Here is a 21953-nt window from a genome sequence, read left to right on the forward strand (position 1 = left end):
AACTAGAAGAATCCTCCTGTCAATACTTTTCATTAGAATACCCTTTTAACAGGTCTCCTCGTGTTACTCTGGGAGAATACCATCACAAACTAATTGTGTTTCCCCCAAAGTTGTATGGTGAAGCCCCCGTTGTGTGGCTATATTTGGAGATAGGGCCTTTATGGACATAAGTAAGGTTAAATGACGTCATAAGGGTAAGGCCCTGATTGGATAGGATTAGTGGTCTTAAAAGAAGAGGCACCAAAAAAGGGAAAAATAAAAAGAAAAGACACCGGAGAGCTTCCTCTCTTTCTGCCATGTTAGGACATAACAAGAAGGTGGCTGTCTGCCAACTAGGGAGAGAGCCCTCATCAGGAACCAACCCTGTCAGACCTTGATCTGGGACTTATAGGCTCCAGAACCATAAGCAAAAGACTGCTTTTCTTTTATTCACTCAGTCTATGATATTTTGTTATCAGTCTGAACAGATGAGTGAAATATGCAACACATTTCTACTTAAGGGTTTGGGGTCACTGGCTTACATCTAGGTGATCACATACCTGACAGAACTTTGCCCATAATTCTATGGTAAATATCTTTTCTGGAACACTTACAAGACAGTGCTCTTAGATGACAGTTACATAAATATTTATCATTTTTTCTTTTTTATACTTGGAATCTAAGTACTGAATTTCAACAAGGCAGAAATCATAGTATCATCTTCCTTACCATCCACTTACTTATCATCCTTATCATCACCCACTTACTTGTCTATGAACATCCGTGGGGGAAAAATCTCCAAATCCTTCCCAAATTCCACCATTTTCCTCCTCTTCGTAAAATCGAATCTGGATGTCATCTGTAAACAGTCATGTTCAGGTGTATAATTTCGCACAGTATAATAACATTCATAAATGTGATGAAAAATAAAGCTGGTTCAAGAGTCCACCTACTATGTACTTAACCTTTTTTGAAAGTAATTCATATAAAATAGACTTCTGAATTACTTAAAATTTTTAGTAAAATTTTTTTGATACCAAAGTAATGGGCCCCAAGTTTCGTTTATAAGGACAGAATTCTAGATTTACCTATTCAATCTGAGTTTTCTCTTAATCAATCTTTGAATAACTTCTCCATCCCTAAACCAGTTCACCCTCCAGGAACATGAAAGATAGTGAAGAACATCAGAATCCCAAAAGGTGGTTCACCGTGATACAGATTTACGTAATAAAATTTAACTTAAAGTTTACTATTTGGCAGACACTGTTCTAAGAGATTTTATATGCATATATTAACTGATTCCTTCTTCAACTCTGTGATGCAAGTGTACTATTAATATCCTCATGCTGCAGAAGAGAAACTGGAGTTCACAGAGGTTAAGTGACTTATTTAAGGTTGAACAGTGAGTCAGGGGAGACCAGGGTTTGAACACGGACACTGAAGGTTCAGACCCCAGGCTCTTAAACATCCTCCTATGCTACCTCTCTACAATGTTCTAGTAGTCCCTATTGAGAAACCAATAAAATTATATGTTGGTCTAGTCCCTTTGGGTTAAATTAGCATGTCTTAATTTCACACTTCAGTCATGGATTCTACTCCTGCAGAAATATGACAATATAACTCAGGTTGGCATCTCCCTGGCTTCACCTCCTAATTCACAGGGAGGAATATACTATTGACTTGCAAAAACTAAATGCATATTTCTATTTAAATAGAATTTTAGAAATATTAGGTTTGAGTAAGACATTCATAGGACTACCCCTGACCTAGTTATTCAGATTCTTTAAACTAGGTATCAAACTTCTCTTAATTAGCCATTTCAATGTAATGATGATGACTAAGAGTCACATTTACAAATAAAGGTACTTAGATTGTGTTTACTCATCATATGTACACCCAGGAATCCGGAAATGCACATTGATTGGATAGAACTGGTTAAAAGAAAGCTGATACCAGAATCTGCAGAGAAAGTGTAAACATTCTGAGGACAAAGATATACACCTTTACCTTAAAATCTGATCTCATTTCTTCTGACTTTTTATCTGAGAGCATTCAGCCTCAAAGGAAAATTTTCTTTTTTTAAAGTCATAGTTCTTTAAATAGGAGGTACATTTCCAGCTATACAGCTGCTTGCTCTGAAAATGCTCATCAGAGTAAGCAGCTAGGTAACTGCTTGTAGTGAGTGTATCTTTATTATGGTATACCTTTTATGGTTTTATTTTTAAAATGAGTAAAGCTTGAGAAAATAACAATCTCCTGCTTATCCTAACTTATCAATCTTGTGCTATATTTAGTGAGAGATAAATGCCAAGACCTTTTCTGAAAGTGAAAATTATGAGAGAAATATGCTCTGAGAATTTCCTTATAGCCCTTATCCTTTCTTTTTCTTAAATGACATCATAATGTCATGTGAAGGTATCCAGAGAAACTCTCAGTGTTGCAACAGAGCACTGCAAGAGCAAAAAATTAACAATTTTACACTATGTAAAACATTTATCATGCGTGTGTGTGTGTAAGTGAAGCATGGGCTATTACTCATTTATTTAAAGTTCACATATCAAAGTTTAAAGCATAAAAACACTGAAATATCACTGATTACAATGATCACTATTTTCTTATTTCTCTTTACAACGTGGGAGACCTGGGTTCGATCCCTGGGTTGGGAAGATCCCCTGGAGAAGGGAAAGGCCACCCACTCTAATATCCTGGCCTAGAGAATTCCATGGACTGTATAGTCCATGGGGTTGCAAGGAGTCGGACACGACTGAGCGACTTTGACTTTCACTTCACTTCTGTTGAAAATTTTAAATGAATTAGTTTGGTTAAGAAATAACATGGACAACTTAATTTTGGAAGAGATGAAATGTATAAATTTTTAAAAGGAGTTCTACGCCAGAGGAGAGATGTTACTGGGCTCATTGCCAAAAAGTGACTCATAAACACACTCAGAATTACATTTCACATCTTGAGATCAGAGCATGTATTTACCTTTCTGAACCTTGTCACAGAGAAGATAAATCTCTTCCCCTCCAGTTACACATCCAGCTGTCCTGTCCATTCTTACTATTTTCAAGTTAGACGCATTGGGGGCTTCTGTTCATAGGAGAAAAACAACAAACATCATGATTTATCGTCAGCTTCACATGGAACCTTCTGTGAGGGACCTTAACCAAAGCATATTTAACCAAAAGAAAGTTCAAACAGATGCTTTCAGTCATATTGCTATTACAAAAATATGGATAAAAAGTGCCTTCTGAAATCCTCAGAGCACTGCTTGGGCATGGCTCATTCATTATCCCCAAAATAGATGATGCAGAGAGGAGCAGTATTCATTTCTCCCACAAACACAGTAAGAGACATTAATAGAGAAAGAGAAAGAACTTTTCTGATGTTTCAGGAAGTTCCAAGCTAAAGGATGTGTGGAATTTCAATTAGGTCAAGACTTCAACCCCAAACTTACATCCATGGTACTGATACACCATTTACAAGAGTCCTAGAAATTTAGGAAAAGTACAATATTCTGAAACTATTAATTTTTATTCTATAGAAAAGAAAAATGAAGATATTATATTTCTTTTTCCCAAACTAAATTAGAATTCTGTGTGGTTAAGAGGTAGTTTTGTGTGGTAATAGTATAAAAGCTTCCTTTTTTTTGTTCTAACAGCTGCATTTTAAAGTGATCTTTGGTATAGGAGCCTAAAACATTTTATAAAGCTTTCACTTCCCTTTAAACCTGTTTAAATTAGAGAAATCAGTTAGCTGTTGTACTTGGGGCATGGAGTTTTCTACTTAGACTAAACTCTATGACCTTTTAATGAGCTTAAATACTGCCCTTACAGACAGTTTGGAAATATCTATCTGTTTAATAAAGCCCATGCATACCAAATAAGAAATCTGCATGGTAAATACCAAAGACCACTGTAAAACTCTTCTCAAAAACTCCAGGAACTACAGATGGAAATAGAATTTCGAGGCCACAAAATATCAAAGTATCTGTACTGCTCATTTAGTTAACCTGAAGTTCCTAAATGGATAAAGCTGTAACATGCAAGAATGAAAATGGGTAAGTATAAGAGTTATCCTTTATTAACTTCTCTTCAGAGCCCCAACTATTTTTCCCATCTAAGAGCATCAGCAATATAGCCTCATAGTAAAGAATTCATAAATAATAAGAAATTTGGCATTGCATGTAAAAGGCTATAACAAACATGAGGAAGGAGATTTATTGAGCGCCTCACCATATTTCACTTTTAATCTTGACATCAACTTTTTAAGCTAGGCTTCAGTATTCTTATTTTGCAGGTGATAAACATGAGACTCCAAGGGATTAAGTTACTTTCCCCAGGAACCAGAGCTAGTCAGTAACTGCCGGGGTGGGGATGGAAGTCTGTTCCTGACTTTGCAGCAAGCTGCCTCAGGCCAGCGGTCAAGTACTCACTGCTGTCATAGATGGCGTCTGACACCACGGGTTCCAGACGCCTCGTGAAGCTGCCGGTGCTATCTGGAAGGAAAGCTGTAAACATGAGCCGTACCACGCTGAGGTCCATCTCCTTCGTCTGCTGAAGAGCTGCCTGGCGGATGATTTCTTTTTCCCGATCTAGGACCAGACAACACAGGATGTTCATGTCCAGGGAAAGGCGAAAGTATAAACATTTTAGATCAAGTGCTTTTATAAAGTCCCAATTAAGCACATCAACTTAAAGTAAAAGTCATTTTTTTCTTTTGAAATTCTTCATATTGCTAATAAAATTTTAAGAATTATCTATGTCATCCCAACATAAAGGCATCAGAAGGTATGCATTGTTTCTGGATCACAGTGAAAACTATCCTGTATGTGACAAATGGCCTCATTCCTTTCCTATTATCCCCTGACCTCTCCCAAGACACAAAGAGTGTGATGGAAATGGAAGGGAGTAGCTGACTATGCCTCAGTTGTGTTGAGGAACGTGAAAAGTAAGTATTCCAGCAGTGATAAATATATATACACTATTATGTGTAAAACAGAGAGTGGGACGTCGCTAAATAACACAGGGAGCCCAGTCTGGTGCTCTGTGACAATCTAGAGGGGTGAGGGTGGAGGCAGGGGAGACAGGCTCAGGAGGGAGGGGATATGTATGTGATGATTTGCACTGGTGTAGGCAGAAACCAACACAAAATTGTAAAGCAACTTTCCACCAATTAAAAAATAAATTTAAGGAAATTACGTATCCCCAAAGCTCTATTCATCCCAGAGCGCCCAGCACAGTACCTGGCACATAGCAAGCAGGACTCAAAACCTGCAGTTAAGGAGCCAAATGACTCAACTGCATTTGGCTCCTGTCCCCGTGATGGAGCTTTCTTATTGGTGGATGTGACTGTACTTAACTTATAAAATCATAAGAGGTGATAGTTCAAGTGAAGAGTATTACAAAAGAGGTACAGTTGAAGTGATACAAAACCTCAAAGGAGGGGAGAATCCAGAGGCTTTGGAGCAGAAGAGACATTGCCCTGAATCTTGAAAGGATGGTAGAACCTGAACTCAGGAAGAGAATGAATAAAGACATCCCAGGAAGAGAAAGGATGTGCCAAGGAGAGGAAGAGAGAAATCAAGGTGCTTGTATGGAGCGGTTCAGTTTGACAAGAAGGGGTGTCGTGGGAGACAGTTGGAAATGCAGACTGGGGCCAGCTCTCGGGATGCCTAAAATGCCAGGGTCTGCAATTTGGATTTTGTAGGCAACAGGGAGACCTTGAATAGTGGTGATGTGCAGGCTGTAGTGAGATCCGTCTGGTCAGAGGACATAAACCAGATTAGAAGTAGCGAGGGACAGAGACAGCAACAAAAAAATCGGCATGAGGAATGGAACCCCACAGAGCACAGAAGAGCTGGATCACAAACTGGATGGAAAGGCAGCAAAGGTGAGAAGGGGGCCTCAAAGATGACGTGAAGGTTTTGAGGATGAATATCAGAAGATAGAACATGTTTATGGGAAAATGATGACTGCTTTTGGAGCACCTGAGTGTGAACTGGTGGCAGGACGGCCAGATGAAAGGACAACACAGAAAAGCAAAAATGGCACGTGTTGTGGGACAAACATTGGGGTTGAAAGAAAAAACACAAGGCAGGAAAATATAATATCATAGCATTTTTTTATGATAAAGAGGATAGCTGAATAATGTGCCTAAAGAAAGGAAGATTCCTTATGCTAAGGTGAGCTGGAGGAGTTATAACAAAGGAGGTGTTCTTTGAGTCTTGAATTCTGAACTGGCTTTGACAGGTTGAAGAGGGAAGGGTGGTATTTTAGGTAGAGGTAGGAGTGCATCAGTGTTTGAGGGGGTGATGGGAAGAGGTGGGGACCAGGTGGAACCTGAGATAAAGCTGGAAAGGGGGCTGGAGTCAGGCTTCGTATGCTCGGCTACAGCAGTACAGAGGTTGTTCTAGAAGTAGCAAGATGCCATCAGAGGCTTCTGAGCAGTTTCAGGGCGGGAGCAGCCTGGGGCACAGACTGAGGGTGAGATGAGCTCCAGGTCTGCACACAGGGGAAGGAGAACTAGAGCGCTCACGGGACCGCGGCTGGAGGGACACTCACCTGTGAGCTGCCGGTCTCCTCCACCTTCCGCCTGCAGATAGGCAAGATCAGGATGCACCAATAGGCCTGGATTGTAGCCCCTTATACAGGCATCTGTCATTCGTGCTTCCAGTGTTTCAAATACTTTTTTCTTTGTCACATGAAGTATACCCAGGTTTGCAAAGCTGGAGGAAAAACAGTAACGGCAACAACAACCAAAAGTTAGGCAGACAGGCTGGAGTCCTGTTTTACTGTAACAAAGAGGATGGAGAAAACACGCACAGACCCTCAGTCACACTGCTATCACCAGCTGCATGTCAGGTCAGGCTGGGCTTTGCCACCAAATCAGTCTGTGGTGAATTCAGAAAAATCTTCTGGTTTTCAAAGCTTATTAGACTTGCAAATTATGACTCAGGGACTGGGGTACACATACCTTAATAAGAAAGTTTCACCTAAACTCATTTTAAAGTATTTTCTAGGAGAGTTGTATAAAAGGAAATTTTAATTCCAGATACACTAACTTAACAAACTTTTAAAAAATAATATGTGAAATGCTATATTTGGAAGATTATTTTTTCCTTGTGGATCATCCTTGGGCCTTGAAGGGATTTAAAGTCTACCTAGAACCCCATCTCCTCCTGGGCTATCTCTAAGGTTGGAATTATTTATGATCACTAGAATGTCTACTCTCCACATGCACTAAGTCTTGAGGTTCACCTTTAATCAGGGAAGGAGAACCTTTTATATGGCAAAGGCTACATATCTATAGAACCAAATATGCTCAGTAAAGCAATTCAAGGAATTTTTAAGAAAATATATGAAGCACTCCAGCAATTCACTAAAATAAAGTACATGAAACAAAGAAGTGTGTTCAATAAATCTAATATAACAAATAAGCAAAAGAAAAAAAAAAGTATACCAAGGAGACTCATTCAAATTCAACAAATATTTATTTTGCTCCGTAGTGCCAGGCAGTGTCCTGGGTGCTTCTGTCAACAGTAAAGGAATCCCTGACTTCACAGAGTTCATATACTACTGTAACAACAGGGAGAAAACAAGTGCAAAAACAGAGAGAAAAGAAACAAGTAAGTTTTATAATTTAAAAGGTAAAAAGTGTTACCAAGAAAAACAAAGAAATGGGAAGTGGGAAGGGCGGAAGTAGAAGGCCTGACACTTAAAAATTTGGAGACAGGACATGCCTGGTGGTCTGGTGGCCAGAAGCCTTTGAGTTCCCAGTGCAGGGGCTCAGGTTCTATCCCTAGTCGGAGAACTAGATCCCACATGCCTAACTAAGAGTTCACATGCTGCGACTAAGACCAGACACAGCAAAACAGATATTTCTAAAAATAAAATAAATTTCTAAAAATTATAAAATATTTTTTTAAATAGAGAGAGGCCAGAAAGGGCCTCACTGAAAAGATGTCAACTGAGCCAAGCTTGGAAGGAAATGAAGGTTGGGACGTGGATATGTAGAAAAAGCATGTCTAAGATGGAAGGAACAGCAAGTGCAGAGAGCCTGAAGTAGGACCACGGCTGGTGTCCACAAGACAACAATGGCAAGGAGGCCACTGTGGTTGGAGTGAGACAAGCAAGCAGCCATCACCATGTGCAGCTGTATGTAAGTTCAGAGAAATAAGCGGGGCACAGATCTTTTAAAGTCTTGTAAGCTTCTGTAAGGACCCTTCTTTTTCTCTGGCTTTTACTTGGAAGGGAAAAAAAATATTAGTAGAGGAAAGAGAGAAATATTATGACAACTGGATCAAATGAAATAAAGAATAAGATAATGTTGGAAGGCCAGATAAACTAGACAAAGAAAATATATGAGGTAAAGGCAGAATGAGATGAGCACTCAGACAGAGGCTCAGAGATGAAATGAGACGGGGGTCCACACAGTGATGAAAAAATGTAGGACAGCTGAGACACACAGCGAGCAGAAAATACAAAATATGACCTCCTGGAGAGCAGAGGTACCTGGTGCCAAGAACAGCGCTTGACACTAGGTGTTTAAAAAATGTCTTTTGGATGAGTAAATGCAGGAATTAATCCAGCACAGAAAAATATGCACTATGGCAAACTGATAAGTGTGGAGGAACAGTCGGATTTTCAGGAAGAGCACCTCCACATTCTGGCCTGTTAGTCCTTACTACTATGCAGGACATCCGTAACTATGGGGAAACAAGGCTAATGCCAAGGTAACAGAATTGACAAACGTGGGCTCACACTTCACACGTCACCATCCATAAAGGGCTTTTCATGTATATTACCTAATTTAACCCCTGTGAAAAAGACATCATCATCATCACATGAAGTGTTCGTCACTCGGTCGTGCCCAACTATTTGTGACCCCAGGGACTGTAGCCAGCCAGGCTCCTCTGTCCATGGAATTTTCTAGGCAAGAATCCTGGAGTGGGTTGCCATTTCCTTCTCCAGGATTATCACATGAATAATGGATTTACTCCAGTAACAAATGAAACAATACAGAAGTCTGTCTTCTGCTTTAGGTAACAGTAGAGCAACGAAGACCACGTAAGCTTCTCACTTTAAACAACAAAAAGCAGTGTTCATACCCTGGACAATGGATGGCTTAGGACAGTGAACCTAGAGGAAAGGAAGACAAACACGGTGAGTCTTAAAATTATGCTTCACTGATATGGAGAGAGAGCTTCCTGGCCGCAGCGTAGGGAGGGGCAGCTGAAACACAGCCTGCTGCTCTCCCTGAGTGGAGGGGACAGAGGGGACCGACAAGGACAGAATTCACGGGCAGACACCAGTGAGGAGAGTCCCACAGAGGGACACTCGGAGCGTGAGTGCGGGGAGATGACCCACGGCTGGGAAAAGAACCAGCAGAAGCACGGATAAAGCTGCTCCTGGAGCACATACGGGGCTAGAGTAGTGCGAGAGATCTTGTGAAACGTGAAGGATTCGAGTGGACACTTAGACAGACACTGCCTTAGTAACGGTTTTAAGTTAACCCTAGATTAAAGTCTGCTCTGGTCTCCCTAAAAAAGCTTAAAAGTCAGTCCAGAAAAGGCCAAACTAGTCTCAAATTTAACTTTATCCCAATGCTCAAAAATATTTGCAATATTCCCCTAAAAGCCTATAAAGATGGAAATTACAATGTTTGGGAAGAAAAATACACTAGATGAAATTAAGAACAAATTAGACACTGTAGACAAAATGTTTAGTGAACTTGAGGACACAGTAATAGAACTATCTGAAATGAAACAGAGAAAAGTGAAAAAGAAAAAGAACTGATCATTCATGAGCTGTGGCACAATTTTAAATGGCCAAATATACTGATACATGAGATTAATGTTCTAGAAGAGAAAAAAAAGGAGTGTATGGAAAAAGTATTTAAAAAATAATGGCTGAAAAGTTTTAAAATTCAATAAAAATAGAAACTCAGAGATTCAAGAATCTCAATAAATCACAAAGAACAAGAAACATGAAAAATATGACACTAAAGCTTAACATAATCAAATTGCTGAAAACTAGCAATGAAGAAAAAAGTAAAAAGCTGACAGAAAACACTTGACACATTATGTACAGAGGAATAAAGACGTAAGAATGACGGGACACTCTTTGGAAACAATGAAAGCCAGAAGACAATGAAGCAGTGTATTTTAAGGACATGCAAGAACACCCTATGATTCTACACTCCTCAAAAATATCTTTGAAAAACAAAGACAAAATAAAGACTGTAAGATGTACAAATTGAAAGAATTTAGCAGTGCACCAGTAGTTAAAAAAAAAATTGCAAGAAACTCAATACATGGCTAAGTATATTTTTTTCCTTATTTAAAAATTTCTTTAAAAGGTAACTGAAAATTTAAAGCAAAAATTTTAAAAAAGCTATATGGTGAGATTTATATTAATAACATATGCAGATATAAAATATATGACATAATAGCTAGAAGGCCAAAAGAGGGAAAATGAAAGTATACTGTTAACATGCTCTAAGTAAAGAGGAATAGTGCTATTTGAAGGTAGACTAGGTTAAGTTAAAGATGTACAGTATAAACATAAAAAGATTGCTAAAAAATACAAAGAGGTATAAACCTAAAAGGAGATAAATGAAATAACAAATAATCAAGTAATCTAAGAGGCAGAAAAAGAGGAACAAAGAAAAGATGTGACAAGCAGAAAACAAACAGCAAGATGGTAGATTTAAACACAGCCATATCAATAATCATATAAAAATAAAAACCACTTAACACCCACTAAAAGACAGAGAGTATCAGACTGAATAAAAAGATCCAACTATATGTAGTACAAATTTATTTTTAATATAAAGACACAAAAACACTAAACTAAGCAGATGGGAAAAACGTTTTAAGCTAACATTATTCAAAAGAAAGCTGAAGTAACTATGTTAGTCTCAGTCAAGGTAGATTTCAGAGCAAAGAATATTACCAGGAATAAAAAAGGTCATTTCATAATGATAAAGGGATCAATTCATAAGAGGACATAAGAATCCTAAACATTAATGCATCAAATAAAAGAGCTTCACAACATAAGAAGCACAATCTTAAAGAACTGAAAAGAGAAATAGATGCATCTATGAATATAGTCAGAGATTTAAATACTCTTAATAATTGATAGAACAGTAGAGAGAAAATTAGTAAGGAGACAAAAGTCTTGAACAAACAACCTCATTGATATTTACAGAACATGCATTCAATTTGATCATGCTAAACCCTCTTTTTAAGTGCACAAGGAACACATATACCAAGAGAGACCATACTCCATCCATAAGACAAGCTTCAACACATTTAAAAGGAGTCAGCTCATACCAAATACTTCCTTACCACAGTGGAACTCAATCAGATATCAATAACCAAGTTACCTAGGTAAGAATGTATTTAAATCAAGACTGGCTACGTTAACAATTAATCGTTGAAGGTGAGTGATGGGTACAATGAAGGCTCATCATGCTAGTCTTTCTACTTTTGTATATGTTTGAAAATTTTCATAATAAAATGCAAAACAAAAATGAGAGCAGACATTATTATTATTAGCACATGAAACAGGAAAAACTGAGAGGATCATAAAAGTTAACAAATGAGAACACAAAAGGGTACAGTCACTTTGGAAAGCAACTCGGCAGTTTCTTACCAAGATGAATGAACTCTTAGCATAAGTCCCTACAATTCCATTCCTCAGTATTTACCCAAGCCAAGAAAAATTACAACTCTGTTCACACAAAAAAGTGGCTTTGTTCTGAAAAACTAGAAACAAACCAAATATTCTTCAACAGGTAAACAAACGGATACACCAACACAATGCAGCAATGTAACATTACCTAATAATTACAAAGAATAAACTCCCTATGCCCACAGCAACCCAGAGGAATCTGAAATACATTATGCTATGTGAAATAAGCCAGATTCAAAAGGGCTACACACCGTATTATTGCATTTGAATGTCATCATGGAAAAGGCAAAACTATAGGGGTAGCAAATAGACCAGAGGTTGCCAGAGCCTAGAGTTGGAGGAGAATTGAACTCTAAAAGGTCACACAGGGATTTTCAGGAGGTGATGAAACTATTCTCTACCTTGACTGTGATTATACTAGTATTTATCGAAATTAGAACTGTACACTTTAAAAAGTGAATGTTACAATATTTAATTTCAAAAATTTAACAAAGAAAAGTTATCACTGTTAATTGGGCTGGAACTACAATCCTGCTTCTTAGTCAAAATGCCATACATAATTGGCTTTCAAAGTGTACTCTCTAGACCAGCACCATTACCTGAGAATTTATTAAAATGCATATTCTTGGGCCTTATCCCAAGCCTACTGAATCAGAAACTCTGAGGGGTGAGGCTCAGCCATCTATGTTTCAGCAAACCCTCTAGGTGATTCTGATGGCCCCTAGAGTTTGTGAACCACTGCCCTGCACGATGACCAGGCAATGAGATCAGAATCTCTGGACACAGGGCTTGGCATCAGTATTTTTGCAAAGTGATCAAAGGTGACTTTATTCAGCAGGCAAGTTTGAAATCTGCACTATGCCAGACGTTTCCATCGTAATCATCTGGGAACTGCCTCTGCCCTCTGGCTAGGATCAAATCCCCAAGTCCTTGCATTGGGATTCTAAAGTGGCTCCTCCATCTGGCCTTCCTTCCTCTAAAATATTGACATCACAGCAGGCCAGAGATTTAAAAGCAGCCCAACTCAACTCACAATACACACCCAAGTTTGGAAATTGGATACTACCAATCTCAGTCCAGATCTTGTCCATTTTCTCCAAATAGCTCCTTTTCTGTGTATTAAGGTTGAACCATATGAAACAGCCAACAGTCAACTGTTTCTGGATCTACAAAAACAGCAGTTTAATATCGTCTGCCTTACTTCGCCTCATTTCTCTTCTGCATTTTATATCTATGTATCTACTTTGAGAGCTTGCCATTGGTATATGCTGGAAATATCTGTTAAAAAGAAAAAGAAAAAGAAAAAAACTTCACATCGCTCTAAATCAGGGCTGCCAGGAAGCAAGCAGAGGGTGTGGTGATTATTGGTGAGGAAAGTGGTTTAAAGCAAAGTCAAGTAATAGTTTCCATTGAATGCATATTTCAGAGAACTAAAATGTTGTTGAAATGAACTGCTGATATTTAGGATTGAAAATAAAACACCAAACTAAGATTATTTTTATGAGGACAGGCACTAAGGGCTGACTAAAGGAGTAGGAAATATTGACAAAAAGTCAAAATTAAAGTTAGTTTAAAAAGTTACAAGGACTCACCCCTCCACATTAAAGCAATCAAACTTATAATCATGACTTAGTTATCTAAAACATGAATATTTTAATATAGGTAACAAAATACCTTTGAACACAGAAATTAAATTTTATTGAAAACTCAGGTTGAGAGTTAAGAGAAACACTCCAAGGAAAGGTCATTCTTTTGGCTTTGATAATTTGGTTTTGGTAATAAAGGTTATTTATCTTTCCAGGGTCATTTTCCATATGTCTTTTTGATTATGTTGGATTGATGCTCTGCTTATGAATCTATCCTCTTAACCTAAACTGTTCCACTGGAAACAGCTTATCAGGGTTCCATTTCTAGTATTGACAAGTCTGAGGAGTAACTCTGGCTATCTTCCTAAATTTCTCTATGTGCTATTCCTACCTACAAGTTAGAACTAAATAAGAACAATCGATGACATCCTTTAAATACACATGTGCAAGTCAGCTCATGTTATTTCATAATACTACCTAATGTTAGTTCAGTATACAATTTGGATGTTAAGGGCCTGGAGGTAGATTCTGTGGCCTAACTCTCAGACTGCATAAGAGAAGAAATTAATGTCCCCAAGAGGTCATGCGTATTACCCCTAGTCTTGCAGTTGAAGGTGACAGAATTGCAAACAGAACTCTGGTTTCCAGACCACTAGCAAGAGACTCTTTCTACTAAAATGTGATATTAGAAACTTAACAAAAAATAAGTGAGACAAATGAATCATGAAGGATATACTGTACTTTGGGAAACACTCTAGGCAAAAGTTGCTCTGTTAAAAGTCAAATTATGAGAGGAGTATCAAGGTTTCACAGCACTCTGAACAGGAGAGGCTACGGAATCTACATGGAACATGGAACAATGGACTGTTTCAAAATTGGGAAAGGAGTACGTCAAGGCTGTATATTGTCACCCTGCTCATTTAACTTATATGTGGAGTACATCACTAGAAATGCTGGGCTGAATGAAGCACAAGCTGGAATCAAGATTGCCAGAAGAAATGTCAATAACCTCAGATATGCAGATGACACCACCCTTAAGGCAGAAAACGAAGAGGAACTAAAGAGCCTCTTGATGAAGGTGAAAGAGGAGACTGAAAAAATTGGCTTAAAACTCAACATTCAAAAAACTAAGATCATGATATCTGGTCCCATCACTTCATGACAAATAGATGGGGAAACAATGAAAACAGTGACAGACTTTATTTTCTTGGGCTTCAAAATCACTGCAGATGGCAACTACAGTCATGAAATTAAAAAACGCTTGCTCCTTGGAAGAAAAGCTACAACAAACCCAGACAGTATATTAAAAAGCAGAGACATTACCTTGCCTACAAAGGTCTGTATAGTCAAAGCTATGGTTTTTCCAGTAGTCATGTATGGATGTAAGAGTTGGACCATAAAGAAGGCTGAGAGCCAAAGAATTGATGGTTTTGAATTGTGGTGCTGGAGAAAGACTCTTGAGAGTCTGTTGGACTGCAAGGAGATCAAATCAGTCAATCCTAAAGGAAATCAACTGTGAATAGTAATTGGAAGGACTGATGCTGAAGCTGAAGCTCCAATACTTTGGCCACCTGATGTGAAGAGCTGACTCATTAAAAAAGACCTTGATGCTGGGAAAGATTGAAGGCAGCAGAAGGGGACGACAGAGGATGAGGTGGTTGGATAGCATCGCCGACTCAATGGACATGAGTTTGAGTAAACTCCAGAAGTTGATAATGGACAGGGAGGCCTGGCATGTTGCACTCCATGGGGTTGCAAAGGGTTGGATACAACCGAGCGACTGAACACCACCACCCGAACCTAACAAAACTCTCATGGCATCCTCTTGATTACAATTTTTTAATTTACTTATTTTTTAATTGAAGGATGACTGCTTTACAGAATTTTGTTGCTTTCTGTCAAACATCAACAAGTATCAGCCATAGGTATACATATGTCCCCTCCCTTTTGAACCTCCCTCCCATCTCCCTATCCCATCCCTCCAGATTGTTACAGAGCCCCTGTCTGAGTCAGAAGGAGAAAGATAAACACTATATACTGAGGCATATATATGGAATCTAGAAAGATGGTACTGATGGATTTATTTTCAGGGCAGCAATGGAGAAACAGCCATAGAGAACAGACTTGTGTACACTGGAGGAGGGGAGGAGACAGAGGGTGAGCTGTATGCAGACAGCAACATGGAAACTTACAATACCATATGTAAAACAGAGAGAGAGCCAATGGGAATTTGCTCGTGATTACATTTTTAGTAAAACTGCACAGTATTAAAAAAAATCCCACGGGGCTATGACCAGACATCTTTATGACCATATTTATAAGTTCAGATGCTCAAACTGTTTGTTGAATGAATTCTTCCAACTACTGAACACACTACGCCAGCACTAAAAGAGTAAGTAACGCATTTCCTCACTTTTCTCGGAGACAGGGAATTTACTTTGACTCTTGCTGTAGGCCCCAAATTAAATAAGTATTAGTTCCTTCTAAAAGCCTCAAAGACTACTAAGGCAAATCACAGAAACACCAAATTACAGACAACATACTGGAATATTTATAATAACAAACGTTATTAGAAGGGAACTTCATCTGTAATTTCCTCTGAAGCATATGATTATCACACAGATTAAACAGGACCAAAGAAAATAAATACTTCAAACTGACAGTAGCCTATTGGAGTAAATTTGCAGAGATACTAAGTGACCGATTTGTCTGAAACTCTGACATTTACCCTGCGTTTCAAAGCTATCCAGAGGTCAGTCAGGAACTATAAGGGTATTCCAAAACAGACCATGAACCAACTGTGACACACGACAGGAAACAGACCAATCTTTTAAGAGGATGTTGAAACAAGTTCATTTAAAGCACAGCTGAATTTTCAAATCAATTTAGGCTTCTTCCTCCAATCTAGAGTCTTTTTTTTCCCTGACATCAAAAGATTCAGATTTTAGTGACTTAAAAGAAAGCTCTCTCTCTAGGTTTTTCACACTTGAAAATTTTAACAGTCAAACAAAGAAATACCCAGGAACATGAAAGCTCAACCTCCCCAATAACCACCAACTTGAAACCTGATCGGAATTCAAAGCCTGAAATGTTACCATCAGCTTAATTACAGTTCATTTAAACAATTCTTTTCTTTTGAGTGAATAGTTGAGATTAAATGGGATTTTATCAAAACTATTTAAACCAGTATTAGGAAGCCCTGAAAGATATTCCTGAAAATTAGACAAATTTAATTGAAAATTTCTTTTGAATTGAATTTATTTCTGTAATACTTCATTCATTAAAAATGGCTTGTTTGGGGGCTTCCCTAAGTGGCTCAGTGGTAAATAATCTGCCTGCCAATGCAGGAGACATAGTTTCAATATATGGTCTGAAAAGATCCCACCAGAAAATTTTTTTAAAAAAGAAAAAAAAAATGGCTTGTTTTATCTGTCTGACCAACCTTAAGTGAATATGTCACTTTGTGTTTACATTTCAAGTCTACTGAAAGTCAAAACAAATTTGTAATCCTTGGTTGTGCACAGTTTTCCAAAAAATTGAAGTATGGTTGCAATATTATATGTTACAGATCTACAATATAGTGATTAAAATTTTTTTAAGGTTGTGTGTGTGTTGTATGTTAGTTGCTCAGTCATGTCTGACTCTATGTGACCCCATGGACTGCAGCCCACCAGGCTCCTCTGTCTGTGGGATGCTGTAGGCAAGAATATTGGAGTGGATTGCCATGCCCTCCTCCAAGGGATCTTCCCAACCCAGGGACTGAACCCAGGTCTCCCACATTGCAGGTGGACTTTTTACCATCTGAGCCTTAAGGGAAGACCTTACTTACAGTTATTATAAAATACTGGCTATGTGCCCCATGTTTTACAATATATCCTTGTAGCTAATTTTATACCTAGTAGTTTGTACCCTACCCCTATCTTGTCCCTCCCTCTCATCTTCTCTCTCCCCACTGATAACCACTAGTTTGTTCTCTATAACTGTGAGTCTGTTTATTTTTGTCATACTTACTAGTTTATTTTATTTTTTAGATTCCACATATGAGTGATATCATACAGTATTTGTCTTTCATTGTCTGACTTACTTCACTTAGCATAATACCTTCCAGGTCTATCCATGTTGCTGCAAATGGTAAAAGTTCATCCTTTTTTATGGTTGGGTAGCACTCCATTGCGTGTGCATGTGTGTGTACCCAGCACATCTTCTTAATCCATTCATCTGTTGATGGACAGCTAGGTTGTTTCCATATCTTGGCAATTATAAATAACGCTGCCATGAACCCTGGGATACATGTTTCTTTTTGAATTAGTGTTTTTGTTTTTATATAACCCAGGAGTGGAATTGCTGGGTCATATGGCAGTTCTAGTTTTAGTTTTTTGATAAACTCCCATACTGTTTTTCACAGTGACTGTACCAACTTACATTCTCACCAGGAGTATTTGAGAGTTCCCTTTTTTCCACATCCTCACCAGCATTTGCTTTTGTATTATTTTTGATGATAGCCATTCTGATAGGTATAAGTAGTACTTCATTGTGGTTCTGATTTGCATTTCCCTGATAAATAGCCAGATCAAGCATCTTTTCACACACTTGTTGGCCATTTGCATGTCTTCTTTGGAGAACTATCAGGTCTTCTGCCCATCTTTTCAATCAGATTGTTTGCTTCTTTTGATGTTGAGTTAAAGGAATTGTTTGTAGAGTTTGGAAATTAAGTTCTTTTGTGTCATATCGTTTCTGTGCATACTTTCTAAGCAGCACAGAACTGAAATAAAACCCACTGTATGAACAAAATGTTCACAGTGCAAATCTATAGTCAATAGTTTATTAAATGAATCATCAAGGGTATGATTTCTGCTATAGCTAGTTTTCTTCTAATTTGTCCATATCTTTATTTCTAGAAGGAAAATGCTGCTAAAAGTGGCACCAATGCCTCATAGGTCAACTGACTGTATAATTTATCATCCAATCTGGGCTACTTTTGAGAATGAAAAAGGGTGCTATAAATAATTAGGCCAGGACAACAGGTATAAAGTGGATTGTTTCAGGGAAGTCTCAGACAAGTGGGCAGCTTACTCCTTGAGTGCAAGTGACAGCTCAACTTTTCATATTCTAAGACTCTCTGAGGGTCTTGGGAAGACCCCTGATGAAAAGCCCCTCTCCAGTCAAAGTCCCCAGGGGCCATGTTCGATCTGCTCCTCCCTCCTGCAACAGCACACACCCTCACTTACCCGACCACCATGTCCTTGGGTCCAGCTGTCACAGTGCAGATGCCGTCCTCACAGTGTTTTCCCACCAGGCTGTGTGCATGCAGGTGGATGTTTTTTCCATTTGTGACCAACTGAACAATAACCTTTGCAGGTCCCACATAGTTGCAGATCTATATAAGAAGCACATTTCAAAGTTAGCATATCTGACTATATCACAACATGGGAAAGCGCTTAAGACAAGCTAGTAAGTAGAAAAAGTATGATATCAAATCAGGCCTATCTGTACGTATACAGCCACAGCTTGGTTGTGAAAAAATATGTGATGAACAAATGATGGGATGGGAATAAAACACTAGTGGTATTTGTTTCAGGTGTAAAAGATGCTCTTCAAGAAGCAGACCATTTAAAATACATACATCTTGTTAAAGTTGGAAGGAAGAGCACATCTCGGAGGATGCTGTGTAGCCATTAAGCACCCTCTTCCTATTAACCAAGAACACATTTTCATCTGCAACCACACTGCATTTTAGGTCATAAATGCTGAGCACAAGATTAGTGAAAAGGGTACTGGGATTGACTGACTGATGGAAATCAAGAGAAGGTAAGAGGTGAGTGGAAAGAATCCTTTCTAATCTGCCATGAGATTAGGCAGGAGAGAGAGTCTTGTCCAGGGACCTGGCCACAAGGATTGGCCATGGACACCCAAGCCCATGGCCTGCAGTGATCTGTTTAATTTTAAAAAGTGTACTACCCAAGTACAAATCCTTAGATCCAATACCTGTTTAAGCTCTTATTTTATAAAATCAGATTTCTCCATTTAAAGTAATTTATATTTTAATTCTTATACCTTTAAAATGATGACAACAGTAATAGAAAGGAAATCCCATGGAGATAATGACATTTTAAGTAACAAGAGCTTGGACACCATCTCTCCTCTAGCTGGTCCTCCAGCCTCCTACAGTAGATCACAGATTCTTTCCTTAAGAAAACCCCAACACTAAAATCATACTAACAGAAAACATCAATGACTTTATTTTTACCTTCTTGAATATTATAAGTCAGAATCCTGGGATAAATTCACCTAAACTGTTGGAAATTCACTCTATCTCCTCAAAGGGTGAGCAGCCATCCTGGTATGCCTGGGACTAAGGAAGTTTCCTGGGGTGCAAGACTTTCAGTCTAACATTGAGAAGAGTTGGTCACTCTATCTAACTCGTATTATTCCTTTTGAGGAAGCATATGACTGAAATTGAGGATTTCCCAACTATGCAGTCATTGGAAGTATTTTAATCAGCACAAGCAGCCCTTAGCTCAGAAGAAAAACTAAGTAGACACAAATCTCATGTGGCCATGGATCCTTGATGGATGTCTTTCTGATATAAACTTGAGGAAGAACCTATACTTGCCAGTAAAATTTCTTGGAAAAGGACCAAATCCCCTTCAACTCATCTATTTCTACTATAAATACCATCTCATAGATTTACATTCCACTGAGGCATGATTTTGTTAGGATTTTTTCAGTATGGATTTTTTACCCAATCCAATCTTCCATTGCAGGGTTGAGGAAAAGTTGATTAGAGCTGGGGTTATGCCCCAGATGCTTCTGGGAGAAAGAAGTTCCCTTTCTAAGCAAAGGACAGACTCCCTGTGTGTCTGTAGTGTAGCTCCACTGGAAATACAGGGCCTCTCTGCCTGAACCCTGGCTCAGAAGTGTTGCAAATCTTGCTTTTCAACCCTTTCCAAGAAGCAAGGCGATCTGTGAGAATGGCCTCCAGTCCTTGCAGAGCAAGCAAATCACAAAGCATGTTTAGGATTAATTAGGTTTTGACCCCCTTGAAGCACAAAATAAATAATTTCTTAAACAGGTAAGCACTTAAATAAACCCCCTGGGCATAAAGCCAATTATGAACTCAGTGCTTATAACAGGTAGATAGCCTTTGCCCTGGGGGCAGTACAGGGAATGAGGAGTTCTGGGTTTGCTCCAAAGTTGGCTGCTGTCCCTACACACTCCCTGGGTTGCTGATGCCAGTTCTGTGTCTTGGTATCGACATCTGAAATCAACCTTTGTTATGATGACATATTCCACAGGGACTTCTTCAGCAGTAAATGAACAGTGACATTAAATAGACTATGTAATTTCACTTAAGTGCACGGAGCACAGGAATGCAACAGTGTAAGGCGTGATGAAACGCTTCACTTGGGTGAAATCACTTGGGTAGGCTTGCCACTTAAGCAGGACACAGAAGGAATCTAGCAATTAAAACCCAATCACAACTTAGTTCAAATAGAACGACACATTCTAATTTATATTCACTCAAAACTTCAATAAACTTCCATGTATGTTAGCATCTAGTATTACTGCTAAAAGTCTGGAAAGTTTATTATCTTACGGGTCTTATAAAAATTTGAATGTGGCTTAAAATTTCTAATCCAATTCTGAGAATATAAAGAAATACTATGTTGTTAAGAAAAAATGAAATGAACATGTGATACAGTATTATTAACTTTTGTTGTTTCTTTGCAACCCCATGGACTGCAGCAGGCCGGGCTTTGCTGTTCTTCACTATCTTCTGGAGTTTGCTCAAACCCCATGTCCACTGAGTCAGTGATATCACCCAACCATCTCAACCTCTATTGCCCTTTTTCCTCCTGCCCTCAATCTAAAGTACAAATTTTGTTCAAATTTCACAAAATTTTATGCTAGTGTCCATTATTTGTTTTCATACCTTATTCAAGACTCCACATTGTATTTAACTGCATTGAGCAGCTTCAGCTGCATGCAACGAATCCTGGTGAATTCTCTTTTCATTTTTATTCTATTACAAATACTTTCTTTTTCCTTGTTTTAGCTGCTTAGATACATCCATCATTTAAAAGTGGACATTTCATTTCCAAATATATGGGATTTTAAACATATCTTTGACATAAATTTCTCATTTTGATATTAATTTCTCATTTAAATGCTTTCATCTCTGCAATCACCCTCTGTGTTTTTTCCATCTTTTAACTTTATTGAGGCTTTCAATAGCTAAGTCAAAGATCTTTCTTGGTAAAAGTCATATTGCACTAGAAAACATGTGGGTTATTTTCAAATATCTTTTGATATTCATTTCTAATATAATCACACAGTGATAAAAGAACAGACTCTGTATGATTTCAATACCATTAGGCCATCAACTGTTTGCACTTGGTCTTATGTCTCTGGTTGTGTTCCCAGGTGTCCTAGTTTATAGTCTATGGGAACTTGAATAGAATTTGTATCCTACTGTTGTGTGAAAGTCGTATAAAAAATCTTAATTATCTTGAATTCATAGTGCTTTTCAGGCCTACTATAACCTTCTACTTCTCTGTATATTCATTCTATTAATTTTTGAGAGTTTTGCTATTAAAACTCCAACTAAAAATCTTAATTTATCTACTTAAAAAAGAATTGTAGTATATAGGTGAACTACATGTAACTTTGCTGTGGATTTTCCAAGTCT

At 38.2% G+C, this 21953-nt stretch overlaps 1 protein-coding gene across 3 annotated transcripts in view; it reads right to left on the reverse strand.

Moving 5' to 3' along the window:
* NFKB1 (nuclear factor kappa B subunit 1) overlaps nt 1-21953 on the reverse strand; it is a 122171-nt gene that overhangs the window by 32371 nt on the left and 67847 nt on the right. For all 3 annotated transcript variants that reach the window (XM_065907456.1, XM_065907455.1, XM_065907454.1), the window contains exons 6-10: nt 18493-18641; nt 6546-6709; nt 4418-4576; nt 2968-3072; nt 747-838 (exon numbers count right to left, since the gene is read on the reverse strand). In XM_065907456.1, the coding sequence (XP_065763528.1) occupies nt 747-838; nt 2968-3072; nt 4418-4576; nt 6546-6709; nt 18493-18641 (669 nt within the window). The remainder of the gene's footprint in view (nt 1-746; nt 839-2967; nt 3073-4417; nt 4577-6545; nt 6710-18492; nt 18642-21953) is intronic.

This window comes from Muntiacus reevesi, chromosome 16 (genome assembly GCF_963930625.1).
Source record: "Muntiacus reevesi chromosome 16, mMunRee1.1, whole genome shotgun sequence".
Lineage (NCBI taxonomy): Eukaryota > Metazoa > Chordata > Mammalia > Artiodactyla > Cervidae > Muntiacus > Muntiacus reevesi.